General features: G+C 37.5%; 1 protein-coding gene and 1 pseudogene across 1 annotated transcript; both read right to left on the bottom strand.

Moving 5' to 3' along the window:
• Positions 1-506: 506 nt before the first annotated feature.
• Positions 507-8,755, bottom strand: VIP (vasoactive intestinal peptide). Its single transcript, XM_053914353.1, has 5 exons — positions 8,601-8,755; positions 7,301-7,409; positions 3,033-3,164; positions 2,174-2,261; positions 507-525 (listed from the first exon to the last, which is right to left on the bottom strand). Exons 2-4 carry the CDS (start codon positions 7,405-7,407, stop codon positions 2,216-2,218), a joined length of 285 nt encoding a protein of 94 aa, XP_053770328.1. The 5' UTR covers positions 7,408-7,409; positions 8,601-8,755; the 3' UTR covers positions 507-525; positions 2,174-2,215.
• Positions 8,756-21,256: 12,501 nt separating this feature from the next.
• LOC112297281 (mitotic checkpoint protein BUB3-like) lies at positions 21,257-22,912 on the bottom strand (annotated as a pseudogene).
• Positions 22,913-26,552: the final 3,640 nt, after the last annotated feature.

Raw genomic sequence — 26,552 nt, 5'->3', positions numbered from 1 at the left:
ATGAAGGTTGCCTACAAAGGTGGAATCGCGGAATGTTTTTAAAAATCTTTTTTTGAAGAATGACTTTTTATCTTGGTTAGTATTCTCTTAGACATTAGAAGGTTTATTTAACACAGCATTCTGTCTGCTTAACATTAAAATTTGGACACACTGACCATCTGTTCCACTCTTCTGAATATTTAAAGAAGCTCTATAAATAAACACATCAATTTGCGTTATTACCACCCTTCCAAAAATCCTCATATATCTAAAATTAGCCTTGTATTTTCTTATCATTAAATATATTTGTGTTATAAAGGATATATAGCATATGAAATTACAGGATTTTCACAAGTTAAAGACAAATTTAAGAACTCTGAAGTAATATTTGCAACATAAGCAACACAGTTATTACATTAGCTTAAAATTAATCACAATTTCACAACACAGCATTTTATTTGGTTTTGATATTGAAGATGTTTGCTTGAATTACTTATGTAGAACTCAAAACATAATTGGTCCACCTATCATTTTTCTTCAAGGGTTCTGGAAAGAAAAAAAATATATATAAGCATAAAATATTTTTATTTACATCTTAATTTCCTTCACTTATACACTTATTGGATAAATATCTATTCCTCTCTGGCCCTTGCCAGCAGCCTGTGACAGGAGACCATGTCGTGTGACACCAGGAGGGCATCTTCCAGGGGCCTGATTGTCAGAAAGAGAACTGGGATGGGAAGGGACCCCCTGAGCAGTTATTTATTAATAATTACCCATTTGAATTTTCACAAATGCTTGACCCACAAGATTTCCTATTAAGAGAATTTATCCAAAGCTACCCATTCAAAAAAGAAAAAAATAAAGGGAACAATCTCATAAATAATCTTATAATTTGGAAAAGAATTAAACTCCTATTAAGTTTTGGTGCCAGCTCTACTACATAATTTAATAGAGAAGCCTTCTTATCCTAAGTACTTTTTCAAGAAGCTATGAGAGGTTACCGTTCTTTTTTGAGCAAAGGGACTTGTTTCCCTGAAATGTCCGTCTGTGACCGTGGGTGGGCATGTGCAGCACCGCTGACCACATGTGCCTCTTAGGAGTGAGGGGTGATCAGTGGACACAAGTGACCAGCTGTGCAGGTGCCTCCCCAGGCACCCTGTCCACGAGTGAGGACTCTCGTGAAAGCCAGGAACTGAAGTAAGGCGATGAATTATGTGTACTCAGTCTGAGCCTGGGTCTGGTTTAATCTTCTGAACTTCTTCGGGGTTGTAGTCAAGCCTATCTGCATGTTTTATAAAGAACGTTTTATAGCAACACAGCTACTCCCATTCATTTTACATATTTTTTGTGACAAATACCTCACTACAGAGGTATTTTTAACAGAAACCACAGACTGCAAAACCAAGAATATTTACTCCATAGCCTTTAGAGAAAAATTTAGCTAACCTCAGAGAGTGGAGATGTAAAATTTCTTTAAGCACTTGCTAAGTATCAGAAATACATTTTTATGAGCTAATCTATGCATTACTGCACTCAGAAAAAATATGACTTATACACATGAAAGCAAGCTGGTGACTTAACAAAGGGAAAACCTATTCATGTATTCTCTACTCAAAAAAATATTTTACAATGAATACTATTGGAGTCATAGTACCTACACTCACTTTATAGGTAAAAGAAGGTAAATTTCACTTCTGCTGCATGATGCTTGCTAGGTTTCAAGGAACAAACGTAGACCCAGAGTGCCCTGTAATTTCATAATAACAAGCCATGCCATGATTTGGTGGCATTTCCCTGTACTTAAATTAGAGATGCTAGCAGTCGATCACGGGACAAAACCTTCACTTAATAAAAGCAACCTAGGTTGATTCTCAGAAAGCCAGTTTTTCTCATTACTATGAGTCAGTTTTCTCCATTTTATATCTTGACAGAGGGAAAAGAACATGTCTGAATAAACTAGGACATACGAAACTGTTTACCCATTGTGATTTCCTCTTTTATGCAATCAGAACTCTGCATGAATCATTTTAAGCTGTTTACTGGGTTGCACTTCACTGCAGGTAGACGTGTCCTTCTTACATGAGGTCTCATTGTGAAAAGTCTAAGACATTTCTTACCAAGTGACTCTTACCTATTCAAGTAACTAGATGATTCCTATAAGAACATGTAAAGAATGCACAGATATACCCACCACAGGGAAGTTGCTGCCAACTTTCCTCAAAGACCCTTTTCATCATTTTTCTAGCTCTTCAAGAAAGTCAGGCAATTCCCCCTCGGTGCTGTAGAGAAAAAAAAAGGGTGCATGAAAAAGCATTTAAAGAAATGATACTGTGTGAGCAATGCTATTTTCTGTGCCTTGTAAAGTGTTCTGGAGGGCTAAATAATTATCTTGTAGGTCAGTTCTTACCTATAAATAATTCTTCAGTTTTAAAGGGTCTAAAATTATTCTTACACATTCTAAATCTGGTGGGCAAAGAGAGTCATCTTGTATGACCCCAACCAACCACTATATTTAGACCTTAATACTCACCATCGAAGCAAAAATAAATTAAAAGAGAGAGCAGCCCACTTTCTGTTTATTGTGCTCCAAAATCCACATAACCCAGAGAGTCACAGGTTCATAAAATCCGAGAAGACAGAAGAACCCATCGCTTAATTTGGTAAATAAGACGATTGGAGTGCACGTAAAGGGAGTTCCATGTGATACCAAATTGCTGACTGGCTGCACTTTACATGTTTTAAATATTAGCATTTTTGATAAAACTTGCCTCTAGATTCAGACTAGATGCCGCCAGAGTCTTCATGTCTAACCCTGGAGGCACAACAGAATCAACCAGGGAGCTCTTAGGAAAAACCAGGGGCGAGAGCCACGTCCAAAAAGGCACTAATCTCCCGGCAGTAAGTTCTGGGTCATCTAACGGCAGCCAAGAACTACGCTTCCGAGTATAGATGGATAGAAAGATAGACAGATAAGTAAGCCTCCATTCTGTAGCTGCTGTTCTTAAAATCACTTATAGTTTTTCATTGCAGCAAGTTTTCTGTTTCTTTACCTTCTCTTTCCATTGAGAATTGAGTTCAAATATTTCTTCACCGCCATTTGTTTTCTAAGGCGAGTGTAGTTGTCGGTGAAGACTGCATCCGAGTGGCGTTTGGCTGGTCCCTGGGCTTCCAAGACATCATTGCTAACAAATGCGAGAAAAATAAAATCAAAGGTTTCTAACCCACAGAAATGATAAATATACCGAAGTTCCAATTTTCCTGGAGTCATATAAAAATTAATTTTAGCACCCAACTCATTTTCTATCACAAAAATGCACTGAAAATATACCTGAGTCCAAGGATATGAGAATGAAAAATAATCTGACATATTTTGGCACTTACTGGGAGTGTCTTATTTACTGAGCAAATAATTTATCAAAAGAGGGGGAATATTTGAAGTTGCATTCTGAGAGGAAAAGTTCTTTAGAAATAAATGCTTCTTTAGAAGCTGTGCCTCCTGAAGTGTGCCGTCTAAATATTCATATTTTGACCATTTAAAGAAAGAATCTTCCAATGCTTGGTTTGAGCAGGAAGTTAAAAAACAAATACTGTGGTTAACACTAAAATTTGCTTTAGTTTATCCTATGTCTTATTTTTTTTCTTGTGTCTACTTCAATGTTATTGCAGATTTACAAATGATTGCTATGAAAAAAAACTAAATATGTCAGAAACCAGTGAGAATTTTATTAACAGAAAGGCTTATTTCCTTAATCCATGGGATTGGTATATTTTATTGAAGAATGTAAATTATTTTTAATTAAATTGAACATTGTAAAAGTTGTAAGTTTGCAACAAATTCAGTAAATTATTAATAATGTAAATATAATTCTCAGATTAAATAACCCTATTGCATTTAATAAAAATAATAAATTCTCTTTACCGAAATCGTTTTCCAATAAGAGACTCAAGGTATTTCCTGGCAGAAATTTGACCCAAGAGTCTACTATAGTCATTGGTGAAAACCGCATCAGCATGTCTGGCATTCCTAAAACAAGGAAGAAAGGATAGCCATGATTGTGAAAATGGTTTTCTAAAATATTATTTTGGCTCTGTCATTAAGAGAGAAAGTCATAAGCATTATGCTACGTGAAATAAGCCAGATAGTGAAAGACAAATACCACATGATCTCACCTATAAGGGGAACCTAATGAACAAAACAAAGCAAGTAAAATATAACCAGAGACATTGAAATAAAGAACAAACTGACAGTATACACAGGGGAAGGGTGAGAGGAATAATTCAGAAGAAAAGGAGAAGGGTCATGAGGAACATGTACAATGGACATGTGGACAAAGCCAAAAGTGGTAGGATGGAGGGTAGGTGGCAGGGGTGGGTGAGACGGGCAGAGTGGAGGGGAGAAAATGGAGACAATGGCACTTGAGCAATAATAAAAAATTTTGAAAGAATTTATTTTGAAGAAATAAGTGTCAAGCATACAAAAGAAAAAAAGTTTATGAAATCTTCTCATAAAAACTTAAGTTACAAAGGAGATTTCCTAGTAACCTAATAAAATATGTTTCCTTCTCATTTATATCGAAATATATCCTGTATTTTCACCTCCAAATTTTGTAAAACTTAAAGAAATTAGCTTTTGTAGAAGTATATTTCAACATTAAATAATGCTGTCTGATAGAATCTATAAAACTAATTCTTCTCTAAGGAATATTGGTGGGAGAAATTTAACATTTAAATTACTTTCTGTTTCTTTATTTATGGTGCTTTATTACTACTACCTTTAATAGTGATAGATATAAGGGGAAACAATCCTGATTTGTAGGGAAAAAAACCCTATTATCCTTTTGCTATTTCTTCTCCCAGAATATTAGAAACAAAATCCCTTAGAATAGCGAGGACCTTAGGGCCTATCAACCAACGATTCTTTCCAAATAAAGAAGCTTTTGTATTTTGTCTTCAGGAGAGAGCTACTCTGTCTACGCTCGAGTGTTGCTCTTGACAAATGGCTCTGTGACTAAGTAGCTCTTGTTATTAGACATCTTTTCTTTACCTAGACATGAAACTCATGCCCTAGAACCTCCTCTGTGCTAGAATCCTAAATACTAATGTTTTATTAGAATTGGTGCAACTTCTCCTGTTGCCATTTTGTGTAACAGAATGCCAGAGAATGATTAGTTCATCCTGGCTTGTTACAACCTCTGTACATGGAAGTTGTGACCAGCTGCACAAGCAGCAATAAGTCAGGCTGGGTGAAGCCGTGACATGTGGAAACCTGTACTGTTATGCTGTAGAAACAGCTTCATGGAGACATAAAAATAAAACATGTATTTCAAAAATATGTTTTCAAAATACTACACCATAAAAACGAACTCACCTGGATGCATCATAATAAGGTGTGTCATTTTCAGCTAATACATTTTGCAAGATGTCAGTATCTGCTTTTAATGAAGCTTGATCAGGTTCATTTGCTCCTTCATAGGGTATTCTGTCACCCAACATATTAGAAAAAAGAGTACAGTGAAATATAATACATTCTTTTCTCAGAAGGTGGTGTTCATGTTTTTAAAATCATTTTAAACAAGATGCTCAGAATCTTGGGGAGTATAACCTATTCACTATATGTATTATATATTATATATTACATCTGATTTACTGGCTCCTATGGCTTTTGAGAGTGAAAACAATAATTTTTTAATTTATCCCCAACATAGACACAGTATAACTTTTACAACCTGTATGCATCAGGTATGAGAGCTACTCAGTTCAATCCTATCAGAACATTAAACAAAGTATGCTTCCTTGGCAATATCTGCATGTTGCAAAGTTCAATTTCACAAGTAGAAAAATTTAATACAATTAGGCACTTTGAAAACATTTTACTATTCAGTATGAACACTGGGAGCAATTTGTATGTTTGTTAATGTTTAGTATCATTTATTATGATACGTTTCTCTGTATTGATCAAGTCCAAAGCATCCATCTCTGAGTAGTTACTCCAATTCCATGAATTTTGTGGGGTCTCTGATTTCTAATCTGAAGTGTTAATGGGTTTTAGTAAGGGCTGTACAATGCTTCACTTGAAAGTCTAAGTATAGTCATGCCTGTACATGGAATATGGCTGTGTTTATAAATGCATACACATTTGGAACACCAGCACACTATGAAAATTATGTCTATGCACATTTTCTCTGGTAGGGTCAACCCCCTAGGAACGTGTTGCTCCTGGGCACTTGTGTATCTTTGGTGATGTGGTGGTTGGTAGTCAGTAACAAGCAGTCCTCTTTGAGTAGGAAGCCTAGCAATCAATGCAAATGTCAGCATCCTTGTGACTGTTCCTCTGTGGTGATGTAACCATTCAGCCAGAATCATTCTGTTTAGTGTCAAAGTGACATAGATCTGGCTCTAAGCAGACTTCCTGAAGAACATCAAGAGTTAGGAGATTATTCACTCTATTGAGCATAAATCCACATTGAGCAAAGGATCAGGATGAAAAAATAAGCAAAAAAACCAAAATGATGATTTTGCCTTTAGATATAGTGATGCCTGTAAACTGGAATGAAAGATTGAACTGTTGTAGTTTTCATTTACTGTATATTTCTTAAAATATAAATTTATCTTATTTCAGATAGAGCTTTAAATGAGCTGCATTATAATCTATCAATTTGAAATGTAAAGAAAAACATAGAGAACAGTAAAACTAAGGGGTTATGGTCAAAACCATGTACACTAAAATTCACTCACTGGGCAAGGGTGTCTCAGTAGACCAATTACTCCACTATTCCACAATACCTAACACTAGCAAATTAATTCTGCATAGATAGTTCTCTCTCTCTGTCTCTGTCTCTGTCTCTGTCTCTCTGTCTCTCTCTCTCTCTACACACACACACACAGTCACACACACTAAACTTATGATTAGTTACCAACTGATCTTAAAAAGAAACTAAAGGAGGCAGACAACCAAATACCTATTTTTCTATCAGATACTGATCTGAACTGAAATGACACTGCAAAGAAGCTCATTACTTATCCAAAACTGGTTCTGAATGAGTAGACAGCCAAATCTTCCTTCCACCTTGTTTGGAAAGGTGAGCTATCCTGTCCATAAAACTAGTCACTGACACTGTCTGTCAGGCCCTGAGAGGCAACTTCAGGGTGCAAAAAATCATGCAGACCTGAAGTTGGAAAAACTTGTTTAATACGTCAACCAAATGTTCAATAAAGAGTACATAATTTTTAAAAATGAAGTTGTGCAAAAGAACAGATGTGAAATTCCCACTTTGGTATAGAAGGACCATTCAACGGTCCAAACTGAAAGAGAACCTACCCCACAGCAGAAGGGGCTCCCAAAGGAAGCCAGGCCGCCGTTTGCGAGAAGAGCATGCTGCAAAGGAGCAGGAGCAGGAGGAGCCGGGGGTTCCTCTTCATACCCATCTCTGTACATTGAAAGGGAGACAGTCACATCAGCCTTTCCAAGGTAGTCCTGAGTGTCTAGCAAATTCTGAAGGCTCTTGCAGAGAGTTTGGGAAAAGCAATGTTCATCTTATAGGAAGAGTTAAACTGCAATATTATTACTTTTAAAATCAAGAAGATTTCTCTTGGTGACAGGTGCTGGAATAAAAATGAGGATCCTTTTCAACTGCTGCCTCTCTTTCACAGGCACAGGACATATGGGCCCGAGTACACAGGAATGGCATGCTCTCACAGTGCTGGAAAGAACCCTGCGACCATTTTCTATGACACACGAGTAGCATGCAGTTTTAGTATCTTTTCTAACTAAGGAAACACCTTCAACAAAATGCCTGATTCTTTGACTTAAATTTCTTCATCTGATTAAGATAAAATAGGTTATTGTGTACTTAATAATGTACATGTACATAAAAATGTATATATCTAACAGTATACAATTATTTTCTATATACATATTTTTCCTGCTTTCATTGTAGATAGTACTGGCAACATACTTTCCTAAGCCTGAGTTTGAACAACTTATTGCAATTAATGGTACAAATTAACACCAAAAAAAAACATTGAATTACATATCACTATTGATATTATAATTGCCACAAAAGAAAAATATATTGAAAGCTGTTTTTTAAAACATTTGATCTACTTACAGAAGATCAAACTTTAAATAGTTTCTAGATAGAAACTTATGACTTCAAGGTCCTTTCCCTTGCTGTCTATAAAAATCATGGGATTAAATCTAAAATAAAGTGGAAGATAATGCTTTCTAGGTTCATATAATCAACCTATGACAAAGAAAGAATAGTACTTAAAAAACAAGTTGAAAGCTTCAAAAAATGTACCCACTGAACACTTCAGTCAAAAATTTATTATAAGCAAAAAGTCCCTACTTGAGTACATTATTTAAAAACAGTATTAAGTAAAATAACAACAAGGAAAAGCATTTTCAACTGAAAAAACTCAGAAAATTCATTCATATGTGAGAGTTTGAGTCACTTCTATGCATACCAGGTGACTGAGAAACTTGTGTTTTTTGTTGTTATAAAGAAGTAACACTGTAAAAATTTTTCTGGAGAGAGAAAAATGCAATATGCCCTGAGAAAAGTTGCAGAGGCAGGGAGAGCTAAACAGAAGAAAGCTCACGTTTGCACTTACCTTACCTAAGACTGCTCCCTGTCAGCCTTCTGCCCTGCAGAGTATTGGAGCTGTCTCAGGTGCTGAAATCCTGTGAGGCCTGGAAAGGCTCCACGAGTTCTCTGTCCTTAGAGCTGAACCAGAACTTGCAACTGGCTGAGGGTTGGGTATTATCACCAGCAGCTGCTTTTCACTCTACCCTTGCCAGCATTTCAAAGCCCATCATTTTATAGGGCTTGTACTTCGGGCTGAGCAATCACAAAGCTCTGAAAGACGTCACAGATGTGCTCCCACAGGGTGAATAGGACTTGGAGTTCTTACTTAATTGTCATTATTCCTGATTTATATATAGTGAGTAACTTCAAGACAAAAAATGTAGAAAATTTACTTTTCTTTAAATAAAAACAGCTGCCACATTTATTAGGAAATATTTTAATCTTTACTTAGCAGTAATGATATGAATAATTGCATTTGCATTATAGCCAGGGCCACTGAGCTTCCTTCAGAAATTTTATGGGCAAGAATGGATTCAAAAAGCAACAAACACTTATGTGTATTATGCCTCCAAATGTATAATTCTCTTTTATTACAAAGCAGCAATTCTCCTATGGTCTTTATTTAATTTTTATGCTATTCATGTGCATCCTGTTTCATGTAATGTTTTTTGAGATCTATCCTAACTTTAAAAGCTTCTAGAAGCAATTTTTTTATTTTTCTATTATTATAATTTCTTTATGTTGAAACTAATCCCAGGATAAAAGTTCCAAAAAGACTCCTAGCTGGTGTGATATGCACACTGTTGTTAAATGTAGCGGTAACATTGCTATTTTCCATTTCTGTGGGATACAGTTTTTCCCAACGCCCTTTCACATACATAATCTCAACTCCAAAACTACATTATCAGTCTGTCAATGGCTTTACTTTTTTATTTTCAAGAGTTGTATTCATCATTTTTCTAAAAGTTTGCACTACACAGAATTATTGTGTTTCTCCCTTATTCCTGAACACACACCTACAACCGTACGGGCTTTGGAACAATTTCATCTCAATCACCTGACAGGTGGCTGCAAAGAGCGAGTTGGAAAGCCTGGCTAGTGTACCATGCTTTGAGGGACCCAATTCCTATTTGTGAGTCTTTAACTCAGCCTAGCTCAGTGTACATTTAACCAGAGTTTAAGATGAAAATACAGCCAAAGGAACCACTTTATGGACAAGAAAGTAAAATGCTACTTTTACTTTTATTTTTTAAATTTCCAGTGCATGTATTCTTTTTTGTCTTTACATGTATAAAGTATTAAATGTTTTAAATGTATAAAATCTTTATACATTTTTGTTCTTAAGTTCCTCAAGGGAGAACAACTTGAAAGCCTCTTTATTTCTGCTTTAAGACTTTAGTATCTATTTGCTCGATTCAAAGTCAGACTGATCCAGTAAAAGAAAATCCTGCTATGCTTAATCATACTTCTAATTCACTTACAAGGAAAATTAAATAAATTAAATTTCAAAATGTCTGGAAATTTGTTTCCCAGTTGACAGCTCTGATTTAAGCCAGAGTTCCTGTGGCTTAATTCCAGGAAATCTTTTTTTACCTGATTATTACAAACGAGAGTTTGAAATGATTCTCATATGGAATTTTTTATCCTTATCTCTTTGTCATCCAATTTGCAGTGAAGCAATTTTATTAAGAACAGCAATAGCAAAGTACATTGGTTGAGAGTCACAGAAAAACTGATGCTGATGATAAGCAGAACAATCTAAAAGAAAAAAGACATAAAAGTAATTATTATTTCATCAAAAGAAGTATTTAGCATTAACAAAAAGTAATTATAGTAATTTACTCTAATGGTAAAGACAGTTTCTCCCATCATAATCATAAAGCACAAAAGTAAAGAGAAATAATTCAATTATTCTTTTTTTATCTCTGGATTAAAAGAAACCTATATTTTTCCTACGAATTTAAACTAGAAAGAAAAATTGAATTTTAAAATGGGATTATAGCACCATCTGCAGGTTCAAAGGCTTAATCTACAGATTTTTTAAAAATGTGTTTCTTCTCTTTTTATTCAAAGAAAAGGATGCAAACCAGAGATCCTTTCTAAACATTGTTTTAAAAATTTATTTACTGATATGAGAGAAAGAGAGGGAAAGAGAGAGAGAGAAACACTGCATTGTCGTTCACTTATTTATGCATTCATCAGTTGTTTCCCTTACGTGCCCTCACCTGGATTGACCAGTGACCTTGGCATATTGAGATGACACTCCAATCAACTGAGCTACCCGGCCAGGGCCAGAGATCCCTTAACTAGATACATGATGGATGCTTCAAGAAAAATAAACATAAGAAAAAGTATGTAGTTGAATGTTTAAAATACTTTACTGTGACACTCGGTAAATATAAAAATGCAAATGTGAATTTAGTTTAATTTCTGCCCACACTTCGACACACATTTCTATAATTTTCATACTTACTCTCCACTTTAAGGTTTCTCAGTAAAGTGATGCTTATATGAAGAAGAATTATCATTTGTTCATTCTGTTAGAACAAATCTCCAAGATTCTTCTTGTACAGATAAGTAAACCTATGTCCAGAAACTTTAAGTAATGTTTGCAAGCTCACAGTGGTAGTTAACTACAAACTGGGATTGAAAGCTAGACCTTCTGATCTTCATTTAGCCTTCTTTCTGTTAAGAACTTGTCATTTTCTGCACCTGTTATCACCATGGCTGATGCTAGCGGGTCAGGTAAGGACAACAACAACAAACAAATATTGCCATCTCCCCTCTCCCTTTCTCACTAACAGGACCAAGGACAGAGAAATAGTGCTGGCCCTCTAAACTAAAACACACTGAATATAGGGAAACGTGAAAAAAGGAATTTTCAAGCTCAGGAGGCAGGCAGAAACCTAGATCCAACCTTTCTTCTTCCATGCAAAGGCTTAATAAAGGACACTTATTGCTATCACAGATGACATGCCTCAGAGGTGCTCTGTGGCCTCCTTGAGTGACAGCCTTGTCTGCCTAACCCACCCTAACACACACGCAGCCTGGATCTACCCGCTCTCTCAGGGTTATCCCGTGGGGTTGGGTCTAGACCAGAAGTCTGCAAACTGCTGGGTGTGAACCGCATAGGGCTCAGCTCTCTGGCTTTTACATCTCTCAAGTTATGAATGATGTTTATATTTAAAATACAAATACTATTTTGTGACATGAATATTATGTGGAAGTTAAATTTCAACGTCCATAAATACATTTATATTAGACATGGAAATGCTTATCATGCAGGTGTTGACTGTGGCAGCTGTTGTTACAATGACCAAGTTTAGTCGTTGTGACAAAGACTGCAGCCTGCAAAGCCTGAGATTGGACCTTCAGAGAAAACTTTGTCAACACGCATTTGGGAGGACATTTAAGAAATCATATTCACCTTAATATTCTTAAGTCCCATAGTTTGCAAAAGAAGTATCAGGAAATATATACATACACATGTACTTTTAATATACATTATGTGTAAATAATAAGATGTGTGTATATGCTTATAATAGCTTGTACAATAATAACAATATATATAATTGAATACTTTTAATGTTGAAAGTATATGTATACAGATGCCTGTGTATATGATATCTGTATATATTACTAATTAATTAAATAAATAAATATTTATGTATATGTAAATATATATTTATATTTATATAAATATATATATATATATACTTTTAATCCCTTCAACTTAGGATATTTGATTTTCTTCCAGGATTCTTGTATTGTCAGCAATGATTTGATAAAAATAATGTTATGACAGAGGTCAGCTTTTCCTTTAAAGTTACCTATTACAGTTCATTCTGGATGCTAAAAGAAGCTTATGAGTATTAAGCAATTGGGTACATACTAATTAAATTATATACCAGAGAATGACCCCTCCCTTAGTTCCAGAATCCTATCATCTATCCTACTTACTGATAGTAAATTTAATAAAAATTATTTCTTACTCCCAAAATTCTTTTGTTTATAACAACATACATGTAGAGAGAATGATGTATTAAATGTAGCATTTATCAGATAAGTTTATGAAAGTAGATTTTGGAAGGAAGGCTATAGAGAAACTATAAGAGTACAAAATTCTGTTATACAAGACTTTAAAATAAACTGTTAAAGGTTTAAGAACAAATTTCTTTTCATTTTTTAAAATTATTTTATTGTTGTTCACGTACACTTATCTGCATTTATCCCCCACCACTCCCCACCTACCCCAGTTATCTCTACCTCCCTCCCTTGCTTCCAACCCCCAAAACTTGGTTTTGTCCATGTGTCCTTTATAGTACCTAAAAACCCTTCCCCCCTTTCTCCCATTATCCCCTCCCACCTCCACTCTGTCAGGTTGTTCTTAATTTCAGTGACTCGGGTTCTATTTTGCTTGCTTGTTTGTTTTGTTGATTAGGTTCCAGTTAAAGGTGAGATCATATGGTATTTGACCCTCACAGCCTGGCTATGTCACTTAGCATAATGCTCTCCAGATCCATCCTTGCTGTTGCTAAGGGTAGGAGCTCCTTCTTTCTTTCTGCTGCATAGTATTCCATTGTGTAAATGTACCAGTTTTTTTGATCCATTCATTTACTGATGGGTTCTTAGGTTGCTTCAGGCACTTGGCTATAATAAATTGTGCTGCTATGCACATTGAGGTGCATAAGTTCTTTTGGATTGGTGTTTCAGAGTTCTTAGGGTATAATCCCAGCAGTGGAATTGCTGGGTCAAAAGGCAGTTCCATTTTTAGTTTTCTGAGGAAATTCTATACTGTTTTCCACAGTGGCTGCACCAGTCTGCATTCCCACCAACAGTGCACTAGGGTTCCCTTTTCTCCACAACCTCGCCTTGTTGTTTGTTGACTTGTTTATGATGGCCATTCTCACAGAAATGTATTTATTTTTATTGTTTATGCTACTAAAGTTGTTCCTGCTTTTTCTTTCTTTCCCCACTCCCATCCAGGCCCACCCGCTCCCCTCCCGAAGTTAACCCCACCTTGCTGTCCACATCCAGGGATTGTGCATAAATGTTCTTTGGTTTGTCCTTCACCGTCTTGCATCCCCTCCCCTCCCCCCAACTCCTTTGCAGCAGCTGTCAGTCTGTTTCATGCCTCTAAGCTTCTGTTACTATTTTATAAAGAACAAATTTCCTCTACTTCACAATGTCATCTGTCATGCGTGGGCTCCCCTTGCCACACACACAGTGCATCTTACCAGCCTTTAGTTCAATGATGCCCTCTCCTTGGGGGTCAGAGTACATTGGGTCAACGAGGAGGCAGAGAGGTCACCAGTGGAGAAAATGCAAACTAATGATGTCTGAGTCTTGGTTATTAACATTCAGACTGCTGTCGTCTAGATATTAGAATAAACAACCTGACAAGAATATTTACTGATTGCCATAGCAAACCTTGAAGAAACACTCTTTGCGATGGTATGGGAGGAAGTAATAAACCTGTAGGACAAAAATCTGTTTGCCCCCTGCTTAGTAAGAGCCTAAATGCTGTTCAGGGATCAAGACTGGAAAGAACCTACCAATCTTTAACCAAGAGCCAAATCCTAACGGGGGGCAGAGGCAACTGCCCACCTCACTGGATGACAGCTCCGCCCAGAGCCCAGAGGCAAATTCGCAGATTCCATGTTGTTGTGTCCACTTTCAGAAACCCACGTGCCCCTCTGGGGATAAAGAGGGGCACAGCAAACCCTGAACTGAATGAATTTTAAATATTAAAATGACTGTGTTTACCCAGAAATTACTAAGATTACATTTTCTGTGGAATGGAGGATCCAAATAAAACTTGAGTTAAAGATTTTAGAACTCAAAACTTGTACATCATTCAATGTGGCCTGTGAAAATTGGTCCTCACTTTGGTTTTGCACATGACCTTGAGTTTTGTAGGAACCTGCTTTGTCTAGGAGGACACAGTAAGGGACTGTGACACAGAAGCCTGGTGACGTGCAGAACCGTCCAAGAACCATGAGGCCTGCCCTTGTGTCTCCTCCAACTCCTTTTTCCTTCTGTCCTATGACCTGGTCCCCACATGTGGCATCTGGTTCTCTCCTTAGGTTCGCCCAGCCCACTTCTCGGCCTTCTAGGTCTCAGCCTATATCTTTCCTTTGTCCTTCGTTGTATGTAACTTCCCAGTACACCTGAGTTTTGACCTGCTCTGGGGACAGATCTGATCCCACAGGTTGTAAACCCAGGTGCGCCGCTCAGTTGGGCATTCCGCAGTTGCCCGTTTCCATGTGCTCTCTGCTCTTGTTTACTCTGCAATATGTTCCCTATATGCTGACCTCCAAAACCGTCCATGTCCTGTGGTCCTCCAGATTCTGGTTGGGCTTAGCCAAAGGGAGGCAGAGATAGGAAATTAAAGAGACCAAAGATTAGAGGAAAGAGAGTTCTGATGTTTAATCCCCATAGACCATGGTTTGAAAAAGGCTACATTCCTCCCTCAAGAACCAGATTCTGTAGGTGGCTCCTCCACCATGGCCCTAGAGGTGCCAACCCCTTCCTGCTGAGGGTGTCCATGGGTCCTCTGCCACCCCATTGGTTCTTAACATCTTTTGTAACTCTCTTCCATGAACCTGCAGAGTCAGGTGTTTGTATCTGACTGGGCCCCTACCTTGTGGGCTCTCGTTCTTCACCCAAATCTCACTTCTAAGAATACATGGAGACACTTAATTTTAAGGTTCAATAGTTTTAGAAGGGCTGAACATTTTTAAAGTTTCAATGTTTGCAATTCAGGTTGGGAGACTCCTTCCAATGACCAATGTGGAAACTTGCAGGAAGGTCTCTCCAGCCTGGAGCAGGCCTGTCAGATTGGAGGGTGATCCGTTCTTGAAGATCGTGGCTGAAACACAAACTGGAAGCCTGTCCAGCACTTTGATGCTGCTTGAGTTCCCCTGGGCAAAGAGGCTGATTCCAGCACTAATATGTGTCAGGAGGAAAGGTCAATGGGCGGCAGAAGCCAACATCAAACCCTAACTGGTCTTTGCCAGAGTAGCAGAAAGGCCCTGGGGGGAGGAGGTCTGAGGCAAATGCAGCCTCCACCTCCCCAGGGCTCCTGGCGCCTGGTCCTCAGGAAAGAACACCTCACTGTCTAGGAAGCAGGAGATGCAGCTGTTTGATAAGCTCTGGTTTGTCTTAATTATTATTCTAATATCCTGTGTCTGCACTCATTTCACTGTCCTTCCCAGTCTGGGGACTGATGTTCTATCTGACTCATTAAACTGTGACTTTTAGCTAGAAAGACGGTAAGAAAATTTAGTCCTGCCACTTTGTTTTGAGGAATTTTAACAATTCAATATCCAAGTGAGTGAACTGACTTCGAATGAGCACAGAACTGGGATTGGGACCCTTCTTTCTCTCTCCAAGTTCACTGACTTTTTGCTGGATTGTGAAGCCAGCACATTTGTGACCCACAGAAAGGAGAATGTGTTGTGTGATCAAAGTGATGAAGAAGAGAGGGAAGAAGGTGCATTTGACTTTCTGCTGTGATCCTGTGGGTTTCACACAGACACTGGATTAATGTGTATGGATGGTACTAACAGGCAGTTAAGTGCAAGGATTTCCATTTGTATGGAAGTAGTTTTCACCCCCAATAATAATCAGATGTATCTGTGTATCTGAGGGGAGCAGAACAGGGAATGGCTTCTACGTCTATGCTAGTCGTCTATGCTAGTCTCTTTATGGCCCCAGGGCTGTCAGACTGCCTCAAAGAAATGCCAGACAGAGATGGAGCAAAACCCAACCCCTGCCAGTTCCTTTATCACAATAGTTCGCAGCTTAAGTTCTAGTTAGAGAAGCACAGAGAAGATAAAAGCTTCTTTCTTCTCTCCAACCACAGAAAGGGCGATTCGGGCATTTGGGAGAAGACAGGGAATGAGAATTAGACACTTTTGGGCGTATCTGTGTGTTTAGGCACAGATCCCAATAACTCCGACAATTATGTTTATAGGTAGACATATGGGAGTTTCTATGGTTTGAGTACAGAAAGAGGAAATGGGGAAGTTCAAGTTCTTTGGATGACATGCTGAGGATTCCCTGAGGCAGGCCACGCCTCTGTTCTCCCTCCTCTGAACTAACTCAGCAGTTTCCACAGGGTCCCATTACCTCCAGCCTTCTCTTTCCAATCTCTTCTTCACATCTTGCTAAAGTGATCTTTCCAGGACATATCTTGATCATATCACTTCCTTGTTTAAAACCTTTCTAGGTTTCCTTTTTGGTCCTAAACTAAAGTCCTGAGCAAGCAACAGGCTTGCAAGGCTGTCCACACAGCTCTCACCAATGGCTCCTCGCTGACCTCGCCCCTTCCTACCACAACCTGTCTCAAGCCATGAGAAACAACTGTCAGTTCCTCAGAAGTGGCACATTCTCTGCTGCCTTTGGTTTTCACGCACAGCATTTCCTTCTGCCAGGAGCACCCACTCCAATCTCTCCTTTTCTTTCACATGTCAGGTGACTGGACACTTTTCCAGAAAGTTCTCAAAACATTCTCTCTTTAAATCTGGGCTAGGTGCTGTGCTTTGGGCTCCTATTTAAGTCTGCGTTTCTCCTAGCATAGCGTTGAGCATACCATGCTATTATATCATGTGCTATGCCATACCTCTCAGTTATAACATGCTCAAGCACCGTGCCTGACACATAACAGGTGCTCAGTAGCTGTTCTACATAGTAAGTAGATGAGTGAGATTGAAATTGTACTCATTTTAACTTTGTTTGGTTTGGACTTCAAATTTTTGTGTTTATTTTTTATTTTTTGATTATCTTGGCCTAATGATCAATACTTCTTTCTTATCATCAAAATCCAACTTCATCTTAGTACAGGATGCTTTTTGCCCAAATCTTCCCTATTTTATGTTTTTTTAAAATCTTCTTAGATATGTTGATTTTTTCACTAGAGCTAAAACTTACTAATGAATAAGTTGCTTTTTAGTCCATAAAGCCAATACTAGGTGTTCAGCAGCCTTCTGGTTAATGTTTGATCAATATGTTGGTGAGTATTTTAACCTGCGTGAACATGGATTCAAACAAGTAAGATTCTTATGAAAATAACATATTTTTACAAAGAAAGGGAAATATTTTCTAAAAAGTGAGTGGTTCATTGCTCCTTTAGAATTTCTTCTCTCACACTCTTAACACGCTTTGCAGCATTGCATTTTCCCTTCACAGCAGTTTCCACTCTGCCAATGACCAGCTGGCTTCATATAATTTAACTGAATCTCAGGCATTACCTAGTACATTATAGGTGTTCCAAATGCTCGCTGATCACAATCAAATTAATATTTAAGTGAGAAAAATGGAAAGGGTCTTAATTTTTTTCATCTGGTATTATGTAATCTCAGTGTAGAATTTCCTCTATTTCTAAGGTTGAAGCAAAGAAAAAATGAAATATAAAAACAATTAATTGGTAGAATATTATCCTATTGTTGAGTAGAGGCTCTGGTATTTGAAGTCCATTAATGACTAATGAAATCCTAAAAACCTCTCATGAAAATCCAGAAACTTGCCAAGGAATTTTCAAATTGGAAAGATAAAAATTACAAAGTTAAAGAAAGGTAACAAAATGCTTATAATTCCATGACAATATAATTCTTCCCATTTTTTCACATTTCCTTTTATAAGTATATATTTTTAATTGGTGAAATTTTAAAAGATTTTAAATATATGTTTATAAATTAGGATGTTGCTATTCTTTCTTGACACAGACATTTAACATGATTTTACAGAATTTTTATATTTATTTATAATATTTTTATAATATTCCATTGTGTTGATATACCTGTCTTTATCACCCTTGATATAAGACCTCTGGGTTTTTTCTCCCTTATGTTTTCTCATGTTCTATTACAAATAAAGATAAACTGTATATTCATGGATATAGCTTTATTGCTTTCCTTAAATAGTTTCATTGGTATAAATTCCTATTATAAAATTGCTGTGTCAGTTCTACTGTAAATAGTCATAAGGCTGGCTGGAGGAATTTGAGAGTAAAGACAAATAAACCACTTATGTACACTCTCTTAATTACATACAAATGAAATAATACTTCCTACACTGAAAGATGTCTAAGCTGTTCTATTGGCTGCTGTAAGACAATTGTGAAACCCTAAATAAAAGGTTCACTATACAAATGTTCTCGATCTCTCAGCAATAGAAATAGATTTTGTTTCTTTCATATTAACTTGATGTTTAATGATTAAATAGTATTTTTAGTGAAATAGATGCATTGCTTCTTTGACACAGGCAATGGAAAGGCAATATTTTATACAAGCAAATAGCATGATTGTATTACTGTACATGGAGGGAGCCTCGCTTAGTGGCTAAAATGTACACTCGGGAGCTGTACTGCTTGGTCTGAATCCCAGCTCCACCATTTGTACAGTGTAAGACCTTAAACAAGTTATGCAATCTTTATGAAATATATATGTGTATGTTTTATATAAATATGAACACATAGGGTGTATGTGCATATGTATGCATTTGTGTATGCATTTATAAATTAATATTTCATAATTATTCTCAATATTAAGAAAAATACATTTAGAATTTAATATGTATACAATATACTTATGTATACGAGGTCTGTCCAGAAGGTATCAAGCCGTGTAAAAAATAGAGACATTTACTGAGGAAGATACAAAATACAAGAAGCATTGAAACATTGAGCAGAGGACAATGATACCTCAGTCCCCTTCAAAGTCAGTACCTTGGGGCCTCAGACAGTTTTCCAATTGCCATCAGCTGCCCTGTCGTCTTTTCCTGAATCTCATTGATGGTCTGACATCTCTTCCCTTTCAAAGGTGATTTTTCTCAATATATAGAATATTAAATTATGTATACATACATATACATACACACAAGATACATAATACATTTTGCAGCTATGACCTAGCCAAGACCTTAAGAAACTTCTGGCCTGACAATTGCCAGAAAAAAACCTTTACTTTATTTAAACAGCCACACTCAGCAAACCATCTCATTCGGTTACAGAGGAATATGTTTTACGAGCCATTTATCTTAGCATACTGTTCCAGGAAACTGCATTGCACAAAGCCAGTCTATGGATAATTTGTTCAACTTTTCTTTTTTAATGTTTAAAATGAGTTTTTGATTACATCTGCCTTAAAAATACTCATGTTAAGCTAATTAGCGCACTACATAAAATTTTTATTTTACTTTATTTGGAATACATTCAAAATTTTTTCTCATAAAAATCATTATCTTTCCCAGAATCCTCCCTGGGCTTACCTGCAAGCTCATATGGAATAGGTTTCCCTACCAATTATTCCTAAATCAGTGCTTCCACTTTCACAAGAAGAGATCACACCTGCCCCGTGAGCTGACTCAGAGCATACCTTTCCTTTCCCTAGTGGACATGCAGAATTGTTCATTCAGAGAAGTAGGCAGAGAGTACAGTCTCAAAACTCATCACACATAATTTTGAAAAGCTCATTAAGACAAAGTTATTCATAATGGATGCACAACCTCTTTATTTCTACACATCAATGGTTCTCAATACTTTCTGCATCAAAGGACCTTCTGGTACAAGTTACGAACCCTGTCCTCAAGAAGAGGCCCATACTTGTCTACTCATGTACACGATTTAAAGGATTCCTAGAAGTCTTCTTTTCTTTCAAAGCCCATCAGTTCCATTTGGGTTCTTGAAACTGGTTACAAAGGCTCATTCAAGATATTCCAAAAACCTCCCAAAGTCACTGAGATTCTGCTTACCTCAATGATATGGTGCCATTTTCCCTAATAGGATTATTTCCACTGATTATTTTTTGACGAAGATACTAAATTCCCATGAAACTCCTTGCTTTAATTATCCTAAGCCTACTGTTTAGTGTTCTGCTCATTACATCACACAGGATCCTGTTTAGTATAAACTTCAAATTGGAAGTGACTGTGCTTCTCCTGGATAAATGATTTGCCTTTATTTTATGAGCACTTGAACAATCCATCTCTTCACATCCCTTTCTTTAAATTTATAGTTGGAACACTAAGAGATGAATCTGTGGCCCTTTACTGGTGAGTGGTTAGCTTATAAGACTCTATTTTTTGAGCCCTAACCTCATTACTGGCTCCACAGTACTCCCTCTTGGCTGTAACTTTATCATCTACTTACTTCTGTTATCTCGCTTAGCAGCCCTCTCACAAATACCGTATAACAAAGCAAAGAGGCATGAAAAGATGAATAAAGGGATACAAGGAGAGAAATAGGTTTTTTAGTTATATTCCTTTATATTCAATTTTTTCAAAGCTCAAAATTAAATATTTAACTCTAATTTGTTTCTTAAAGACTTTAAAAATGCAAAATAAAACTGGGAAAATTAAAAAATAATTATTTTGTTAATCCATGTGTTCCTTTGGTGATTTCAAAATCTCAATTGCCAAAACATTGTATTTAGCTACAAGACATTTTTAAATTGTTTATCATTGAAACTTTCAAATATATAGAAAAGAAAATGGTATCATAAACACTCATAAACCCATCACCTAGATTTTAAAATGGTTAATATTTTGCCATATTTGGTTCTTCCAGTTCTCTGCTGTTGAAATATTTTAGAGTAACATACAAAGATTCCTGACTCCATACAAAGGCAGTGTGAAAGGACTCATAGACAAGTTTTTGTAAGACAGACAAGAGAGAAATGCACATACTAAATAATGTATTCACCAGGACTGTAACATGAGCCTCGGGGGGGAAAGCATGCATTTGTAGGGGGCAAAACAAATCTTTCCAAGGAGAAACCACTTTCGTGGGATGACTTGATGGACTTTGGTTTTGTTTCTGCATCTGTCACTGGACGAGTGAAAAGACCATTTCAGGATGTTCCATGTCACCCATTTCACACCCATGGGATGATCCCATTGCAATGTAGTCCCATCGTCGCTGAAGGCAAGTGGCGTGATGCTGGTGAGGTACCAATGGAACTGGCACAGTTGCTTTTTGTTACATAGATCCCAAATATTTACAAACCCACCAGAACCACCTATGGCAAGTGCACTGTGGATGTAGTGAAAGGAAATGGCATTGACAGGGTAAATCTTATTATTTTATTTTAAATCTGCTTATTATTTTGCTTGATTTTCTTTTGAAGGCATACTTCTTCTGTACCTCTGGGCTTGGGTTCAAACATTCAAACACCAGCTGGCCTTCAGGACAGCTTAACCCACACCCTCCTTGTTTAGAAATGCTCATATGCAGCCAGTCTGGGCCTTCAGCCTGGGCCCCTGGTGCCGCTGCTGGTAGCCCATGTTTTCTAACTCCTGCATTAAGACTGCAGCCTGCCAGACAGGGAGAGGGCATTCTGTACCTTTTCAGGCTGAGACCTTGTCTCAGCCTTACAAGGAGTTCTGGGAGCCCACAATTTATTTAGTTGTCTGATCCCCACTCCCAGTAACCATCACATGTACTTCTGAACCCTGTTCAGCACATCTGATATGGGCTCCATGGGTTTCAACAAGACTTTTTAAGAAAAATGTATTGAATTATTGTGGTAGCATTGGTTAATAAAATTATATAGGTATCAATTGTACAATTCTATAATACATCCTCTGTACATGGCATTGTATGTTCACCCAAAATCAAGTCCTCTTTCTGTTACCATTTATCTTCCCTTTATCCTCTTCCACTTTTTCCCCAGCCCCTTTCCCTCGAGTAATCACCATACTGTTGTCTGTGTCTGTGAATCTTTATTTTCTTAATCCTGTTGCCTTTTTCACCCAGCCCCACAGATTCTGGATTCATGTTCAGTCATGGGTGTTCAGCCAAGGCTCTAATCCCCTCACTGTCTGGGTGGTGCTGGTGTGCTGGTCCTTGAGCCACATGGAGCTGACCGGGACCCTGTGGAAATGCAAGGACACGTCCCAGGAGAAGACCAGCAGGAACTGGTGTTGGGGCTGAACTTCAATGAAGAGATGCCATCTTTTGGTGGCTGGTTCAGCTTGAACCCGTTAGAACTAGCCACCTTAGGTTCCTCTCAGAAGCAACTTTGCCACACTGGTTGCTTTTTCACTCCCCTTGGAAATTACAGTATGTCCCCTCTGTGTATTTTAGTATGTATCTCTGAAAAGCAAACACCTGTTTTTACATAATCACAATAACATTTTTCACATCTAACAAAAATCATAATATTCTCTTACTATTTGATACCTAGTCTACCTTCAAATTTTCCAGTTATCCTATCCCTTCCCAAAATACTTTTTGTAACTGTGAAAACATCTTGACATTAGCATGTGTGAGGTGAGCATACCCAGAGCTCTTCTGCACCTCTATTTAGCCATTTTATTTACCTCTCAATGCCAGCGGGCATGGGCACAGCTAAAAGGTTAGTAAAAGTGAAGTGGTGAAATGTATCATATTGTGATCCCATTCAGTTGCAAAAGTTAACTGTGAACTATTTAACTCATTAAAAAAATTATCCTCTATGAAAATTTCAACTTTCAGGGTTTCTATAAAACAAGATGCCATTTGTCATGAAATATTCAAAGGTTCTATTAGTTAAACATAATATGCATTGGGTTATTTTTTTAAATATAAGCTTGCTGTACCCAAAAGCTTATTTATTTATAATATATATACCTGTGAAATAAAGAATAGCTTCTCTTCCAGTTCTTTCAAAATGCTAAACATTGTTACTTTTTTAGCATTTGATTATGTTCTCTGCCTCCCTTTTAAAAAATTGGATTTGATGTTAATGCTAACAATGTACACTATTCTTTGTATGATTCTCTGTCCCTATTGAACCTAGTCTTATTCTTCCTTTTATATGTTTTAGAAATATTAGAGATACATTTCTTTAAACATTTTTTTCAGCTGCATTACTTTATAACCATTGCCTAATTTTATAAAGCATCTGTAGACCAGGGATCTGGCAAATGTTGTTTTATTTTTAAAAACAAATTTCCAGTAAATCCAGTTTTCAGTTTACACTTACAAAGTCAAAATGTCAAGATGACTCAAAAAGAATACATTAAATTGCAAGTGAACTTTACAGATTTGATTTGGGAAAGATAGCACAAGATTCCGTGAGACCGAGCGTCTACAGTATGTCTGAGTGAGCAGTCAGAGATCATTCAGGAAGATAGCGTCAAAGGCCAGACCCACACCACTTATGCAGATACCTTGAGGTGGAATTGACCTAATGGAATGAAACTTTTTCCAAAAAAAAAAAAAAAAAAGTCAAAGCATGTGGGAAATGTTACTGAAGTGTCTCATCTAATGAAAATTCCAGTGAGGAATAAACCTATGGAAAAGCATGTACTTAGGGGTAAGGCAGAGGATAAATAAGTCTCTGCACACAGGAGCCATTTTTACCATTCAGGTGAATGGAAGTGTCTAAATAAGGACAGAAATTATGTCAAGCAACACACTTAATCTTGATGCTTATCACATAGGAGCACCTCTCCACTCCCAGACCTTTTTGGAAGGGATTTGAACAATAGACTACACTTGTCCAGTAGGAGATTTATTTAGGGGAGTTTGGGGACTGAAAGCCTTGGAGGATACGATCCAGATTTTTAAATTGGGGTACAATACGGCAGTGCATTAACCGTCAGGGGGCACGGCACAGTCTGTTCTCACAAGGGGCGCAGGGTTGATGAAGGGTACTAAAATCAGTTAACTCCTTCCAAAGGTGGTCTGGACTCCCGCTGGTCATTTCACATCACAAGAAAAGCACAATCAGGGGAAACCACTAGAGTATTCTGGTGAAGAACTGCTAGGCTTTGCTTCTCATTTTTACGAACTGCGTACTTTATGCCAGTAGATTTTTATAGCAGGGTTGTCCAAACACCAAGATGTCAATAAGCAGTAGCCCTGCTAGAGTGATGGAAGAAGAACCTCTGAAATTTTTCTCCTTCATAAAAGCAATGAGGACACTGGCAAAAAAAAAAATTATAACATTTTCAGTATTCTAGAAAGTAACTGAAGACTTGTGACAATCCAGGGAACATTTGTTTAAGAAAAGCAACTTACTCTTGATAAGACAGTGGGCCATGTGTATATTAACTGGCCTATTCTCAGCTCCTTCTTGGCAGCTCCATGGTAACCTTGAAAATCAGCAGCCTTGCAAACACAGTATCTGTGAAAACCAACAGCCTGGCAGTCACTGGGGCAGTCAAAATGGGTTTTGTTGAGAGGGAAAAAAAGATAGCTGGATAGTAATTAGAGTGCTAAAACCATAATTTATCGAGAAAAGCAATTGCAGTAGGGGAAGCGGACCTCAGTGTACAAACTGGTTCAGTTCTGAATACACCAAGGAAAAGTGAGAATTTATAGCCAAGGAGTCGGGTGGGGATCAATAGAGGGACGATAAGAGGACACATCAGGGGTAAGTGGGGATTCTGACTAAATTGGACTAACAGAATTCTTGCCAGACAGGGCAGGGTGATCAGAAATCACCTGGGAAGAAGGTGGACAATAAGAAACTTGCTTGGATATCAGGGGTGGTCAGACAGCAAGGATGGAATATTATGGTTAAATTTAGCAGGTTGTTGGCTAAAATTGAACAATGCAGAGATGAACATGGAGGCTTACACATCAGAGCCTATCTGAGAGGAGAGTTCAAGGGAGCCAGAGTAGAGCTTAGTCAAGGAGAGGATCTTTGTCACTTTAGAGCTTCTCAAAAAGCTGCCACGCCCAGGGAATAGTCGTTATTCAATCTGACTCGCTGCCTGCTAAGAGCCCTTTTCACAGGATATGTTTTTATATCACTTCATTCAGTGCTCACTCAACCCTGACCTTAACCTTAACCCCAACTCCACCCCTAATCCTACCCTAATCCTACCCCTAATCACTGTCTTGTCCTTTGCTTCAACCAGGGACAGATCCGAAGGGCCATCCTAGCTCTCTCTATAGGATTGGCTCATGCCTTTTTTGGAAATGCCACTCCATTTAATCTCTTCTTCTGCCCAACCCTGTTCCCTCACTCATCCACAGATATTCATTGCTGATAGCTACCCACCCCCATCAATTTTTTCTACACACAAATCACTGTTTTAGAATCTGTTTTGAAAGCCCACAACTTACGATAGAAACGGTAATAATACCAGAAAGAGAAGGGATATTTGAAGTAGTAAAATCATGAGGAAGGCCAAAAGGGAATGGAATTCAAAACACAATGTGGAGTATTGATTTAAAAGGGGAATTTTTTTCCAATTTGAAGAGCATAAAGGGGGAGATAAAGACAGGTGGGGGAACTTTGAGAGTCCCAATAAGACTGTGACACATGGAAGAATTGTTCCCCTAGAAGATTAAAATGTTAGGTAAGCAAAAATGAAAATACGTGTTGGCAAAGCAAAACAAATATTGGTCCCCTGCAAGTGAAACTCAGGAGCACAAAACATAATCAGAAAGAGCAGAAAAATAAATCAGCGAGACTGATAGCCATGGGAAAAACAAAGGATTCCCTCTCAGTCTTCCCAGGCCAATAATGTTTTTCCTTCTGATAATCTGCTTCCCTTTTTCTCCTCCCACTTTGTTTATTTACCCTGGCCAAATAGATACCCACTTCACCTTTTATTTTGACATGACCTCTGGTTCTAGCTCCTGTTTTTTAATTTATAATTCCTTTTTGGTACCTGCTGGTTGAAGACTTTCCTGTATGAGCATTTACAGAATATGACCAATGTCAGAGTTCAGAGATTTTGTTAGATTTTACTGTGAGTACAGTGAGCACTTTAAATCTGCACTCGGCTCCCTCTGACTATAAGTTTCAATCCCAGTTCATCTCATCAGTCAAGAAGTGACTGGAAAACCTCTAGGTCAAAAGTACAGACTTAGTCCAATGAAGCTGTAGCTGCGTTTGGGTTTGGGGGTGGGGGGTTGTTTTGTATGCTGTCTGTTCAGTAGAGGCTTTGGTTTAATAACCATCAGGCACCTGCTTTATTATATGAAATTTTATAACCACTAGAATTAGTTTCCCCAAAATCCACATTTTACATTTATCTGTT

Source organism: Desmodus rotundus, chromosome 11 (genome assembly GCF_022682495.2).
Source record: "Desmodus rotundus isolate HL8 chromosome 11, HLdesRot8A.1, whole genome shotgun sequence".
Classification (NCBI taxonomy): Eukaryota; Metazoa; Chordata; class Mammalia; order Chiroptera; family Phyllostomidae; genus Desmodus; species Desmodus rotundus.
This window is presented reverse-complemented; position numbering and strand designations above follow the sequence as displayed.